Source organism: Rhagoletis zephyria, unplaced genomic scaffold, assembly GCF_001687245.7.
Source record: "Rhagoletis zephyria isolate East Lansing unplaced genomic scaffold, Rhagoletis_zephyria_1.1 Rzeph_scaffold_00300, whole genome shotgun sequence".
NCBI classification, from domain to species: domain Eukaryota; kingdom Metazoa; phylum Arthropoda; class Insecta; order Diptera; family Tephritidae; genus Rhagoletis; species Rhagoletis zephyria.
The window spans coordinates 287255-292040 of NW_016157384.1; the positions used below are offsets into that span (position 1 = coordinate 287255).

Consider the following 4786-nt stretch of genomic DNA (forward strand, 5'->3'; position numbering starts at 1 on the left):
GCGTGGTTTTCGTACGTCGAGAGAGGACTTTACTCCTGAATTGCCTACTCAGTCCAAAGTAGCTTTTGTTGGCATGAGTGATTCTGCGTTGGATTTCAATGCTGACATTATTATCGGTGTTAATGCTGGTTCCCAAGTAAACGAAATTCTCTACTTTCTCGAAATTGTAACTGTCAACAGTGACGTGGGTGCCAAGGAGCGAATGTGCTGACTGTATATTTGATGACAGGAGATACTTCGTCTTGTCCTCGTTTACCACCAGACCCATTCGCTTTGCTTCCCTATCCAACTTGGAAAGAGCAGAACAGACTTCGCGGTTTTTGTTACCGATGATGTCGATGTCATCGGCATAAGCCAGCAGTTGCACGCTCTTGTAGTAAATTGTTCCTGAGCAGTTCAGTTCTGCAGCTCTTATTATCTTCTCCAACATCTGATTAAAGAAGTCACACGAAAGGAAGTCGCCCTGTCTGAAACCCCGATTGGTGGCGAAATCTCGAAAACTGATATATGGAAAAACTACTAAATTTCGGAATCAGCAAGTGATTCTGCATATTTTCAAATCATCGATACCTTTTTCTGAACGTAAATCTACTTCCTTTTATATACGGTCTTTGTCGCTAATAAATTTACGTTCTTTAATTCGAAGGTTATGTGCCATCTGGCAGCACGAAAGTGCTGTCAACTTTTGTAGAGTATTTCAATTAGTTGACTGGGCAGCACTGATTTTAAGACTATTCAATCTGCAATTGAAGTGGTTTCCCGGTTTTAATTTAGCTTTTTTAATTAGTTTACAATTAAAGCAGAAATTTTGTGTGTATTTAAACTATCAGCCTGATTATAATACACCCGTGTTTTGTTGCAATACTTCATTTGCGTGCTTTCCCTAACATAAAAGCCCCCGTTGGTTGCTGTCAATTTTTCGGCTGAACGATTCCTCCTATAAACAGCTGCGTCTGATTAGGTAGCTGGAATTTGTCTCAAAGGAATTTTAGTTTTTTTCGTAAAAATTTTGCGAAAATTCCATCAAACCTTGTACGAGTCTGCATCAAATTGGAGGCTCATTACAATAGCTACCTGTACGCGTAAAATGGCAGAAGGTGGGAGTGGTAGCGATAGTAGTGCCGCAAGCATTGCAGGTCCTGTAAATGGTGGTATGTTGTTATCTAGATACATATGTGTAAGAAATATAAACACATGTAATACACGTTCGTATTTTTCTAGTTGAAGATTCGGATGCTGAAGAGCTTTGGCGTGGTTGTTCGATGGACGAAATTCATCGTGGTTTAAATGAGTTTGAATTGGAGCATGTCCCAGCAGTTCGTCCCAGTGAAACTCACACAGTACTCTATCATTGCCCAATACGCGAATCCGATAATGTTCCGCCACGTCCATTGCGTGCACACCATAAATGGGATGCCATGCATGTACGGTTGCCTTGTTCCAGCAAAAGCCAATATCCCGTTACTGCTGCCGATGGCACTTCCACTATCGAAGCACGGTGGGAAATGATTGAGAAAGCGCTATTGAAGCCAATTAACAATAGCAAAGAACTGCAGGCCGCTATTCTGTCGTACAACACTAAATATGAAAATCAATGGAATTTTCGATCACTCCACAAGCTCTTTGAAGATGATTTGGATGAGACTGAATCGCGCGTATTTTTTGAGGACCTGCTGCCACGTATAATACGATTGGCATTGCGATTGCCAGAATTGGTGCAGGCGCCAATACCTTTGCTTAAGCAAGGTCAATGTCATTCTGTAACGTTGTCACAGCAACAAATATCATGCCTGCTGGCCAATGCATTTCTGTGTACTTTCCCGCGCCGGAATACAATGAAGAAGCGGTCAGAGTACAGCACGTTTCCAGACATCAATTTTAACAGGTATGTAAGCGTCTATTTCGAAGTAAATCTTTATCTGTCTTTTATAATAAAACCATATTAGGCTTTTCCAAAGAGGCGGCAAGGCAGTTATCGAAAAAATTAAATGCATATGCCACTATTTTCGACGCGTTTGCCCCACTGAGCGAGACAGCTCAAATACTCCCACCGGAGTTGTAACATTCTCACGGCGCAGCCTAAGTACAAGCGAGCTGCCTAATTGGGCCGAATGTAAAGCGCCAATAGGCGCAACGCCTTTACATATCACTTCAGAAGGGACAATTGAAGATCAGGGTCTAGGACTGCTGCAAGTTGATTTTGCAAATAAATATCTCGGCGGGGGCGTACTCGGTTCGGGTTGCGTACAAGAAGAAATACGGTTTGTCATTTGTCCTGAGCTACTGATATCCAAGTTATTCACAGAGTGTTTACGCCCGACAGAGGCGCTTTTAATGGTCGGTGCAGAACGCTTCAGTGATTATAGTGGTTACGCAGGTTCATTTGAATGGGCTGGAAATCATGATGATTGCATACCACGCGATAGCTCACGTCGCCGTCAAACACATATAGTAGCCATAGATGCGCTGCATTTTATGCAATCACAACATCAGTACCGGGAGGATCTTATAAAACGCGAACTAAATAAGGCTTTTGTTGGCTTTAAGCATCTGTTAAGTTCCCCACCGCCTGGTGTGGCTTCGGGAAATTGGGGTTGTGGCGCTTTCGGTGGAGACCCTCGTTTGAAAGCTTTGTTACAATTGATGGTATGTACTGTTACACAAAGGCCATTGGTATATTTCACATTTGGTGATGCTAATTTGCGTGACGAAGTCCATCGGATGCATACGTTTCTACTGGAGCGTAATGTGTGTGTAAAAGATTTGTGGCACTTGCTGACGAGCTATCAGAGTCAAAATATGTCCACCAATGAATTGTACAATTTCATATATAGCTGCATTAGTAATACATTAAAGGTACGTTACCATTCACTTTTGTTTTTTGTATTGTTAAGATGCACAGATATCTCATTCAGGATATATGGTTATGTCTCCCTATTTAATTCTATTTACTGGCTTTGCTTTCAGCACAGTCCGAAGACGAAAGCGGCATCACCAAAGAATAAAATCGTGCGGAATTTATTAACAAGTTGGTTGAAACCGCAACAATCTTATGCGAAGGATAAGCCAAAAGCACCCTTAGCGCCGCGGCGAGGTAATTTGAGTGAAGATATTTTCGCCTCTTCTTCAGAGTCAGACGTGGAGGCGGGTAGTATTCCATCCGAGGCTTTAGCGATAACCATACACTCCTCGACCTCTCTTTCGGCTAGCACAGCGTCGTTAAGTAATGCGCGAAGCATTGCTATCGTAGATCTCACCAGTAAATCGCAATCAGATGATAGTGTTGGAAATGCGAAGAGTGGTGAAGAATTGGTAGTTGATAATCCAGACAGTAAAGGGACCGAATCGGAAGTTAAGAAGTTAAGTATTTCGCTTTCAGCCGAAAAACCTACAGAATCCCAAGTAAAAAAGTCAAGTACTTTGCTTTCAACTGAGAAGCCTACAGGGTCACGACAACGATCGCTTCTAGATATGCTAGATCAATGTTATAAAACAAATAATGGCCCAAATACAAAACGCATTTGTCTTAAACAAGCCGGCAGCCTAAAATCAACGACACCGACAAAATAACAATAACAACTTTTATAAAAAATAATCAACCCAAAATCAAGAAAGCTGCTTTTATGCATATTTTGTACTTCAATAAATGATTATACAAAGGTTTATAGAATAATGCTTAGCAATAAAATCCAACACCATAGTTAACACACGCCCAAACATACATACTACATACTACATATATGGGTTGAGTTAAAATGCATTAATTTTAAATTTAGTTAACAGCAACAGCGAATGTAAGCTTTCATTGGAGTGTATTTATAAATGATGCTTTCAATTTAAAACACTTTTGCTGCTAACTGGCAGCAGCGACGTATATAAAATGAACAAGTGCCAAGCGTTGCACTCTGGCTAAATATAAATATTTATGTGCATATGTATATTTGTATTTGCAAGCAATAAAATGTAAAGCGCACGACTACGCGTCATGTGCGCCTGTTATCGCTGTTACACGCTGCACTTTTGTGTATAACCACAGGTCAGTTGTGTGCTAACTAACGTCACTTGTAATTTACAAACTGTTATTATATACACTAGTACTTGCAACTCATGTCGTCTGTTTATATTTGGAAAATATAAAATGTTTATTTAATTAATACTAAGATCTCTATTGTTGATTAAAGCAAGTGGTAGAAATCTTGACGTTGCTCGCTTGTGTAAAACAAGCGTGATAAAGCTGTTGACTATTTAGAGTAAAATATTTTCATTTCAGGCATTTTCTTTAAATAGATTATTATCGTCTTAAGATATTTCTACACTTAATTGTCGGTGTTTATACTATGCTATAAAACAGTTTTATTGTTCGTCTGAAGATAAGCAGCCGACACGCTTAACAATAAAGTCCGTATAAAAAATAATTATTGCTTTACTTTTTGCCAACACAAACGATTTCCAAACAAATTTTACAGAACCTTTCTAGTGTTTTTTTTATTTCTGATGCCCTTTGTATATTGTTTTATAATTGTTTTACTGTTGTTGTAGCAGCATAAAAGCTCCCCAGAGAGTTTTTGGGGAGTGTTGCTGGAGTGACAGTCCTTGGCCAAATATAAATCTGGCTCGTTCCGGTTACGTAGACCCGACTGTCGTGGGAACGCTCTCGGGCTGAGCTTCTTTGCTTACAATGAATCATTATGAAAAAGAAATTGGCTGGCATATGTTAGTGTTTGGCTGAGCTTCTCCTCCGACCTGTGGCGTGCGCCTTGATGTTGTCACACAAAGCGGAGGGACC

General features: G+C 40.3%; 1 protein-coding gene across 1 annotated transcript; it reads left to right on the top strand.

Moving 5' to 3' along the window:
- Positions 1-657: 657 nt before the first annotated feature.
- On the top strand, positions 658-4415 carry Parg (Poly(ADP-ribose) glycohydrolase). Its single transcript, XM_017610314.1, has 4 exons — positions 658-1151; positions 1222-1885; positions 1947-2856; positions 2968-4415. Exons 1-4 carry the CDS (start codon positions 1088-1090, stop codon positions 3568-3570), a joined length of 2241 nt encoding a protein of 746 aa, XP_017465803.1. The 5' UTR covers positions 658-1087; the 3' UTR covers positions 3571-4415.
- Positions 4416-4786: the final 371 nt, after the last annotated feature.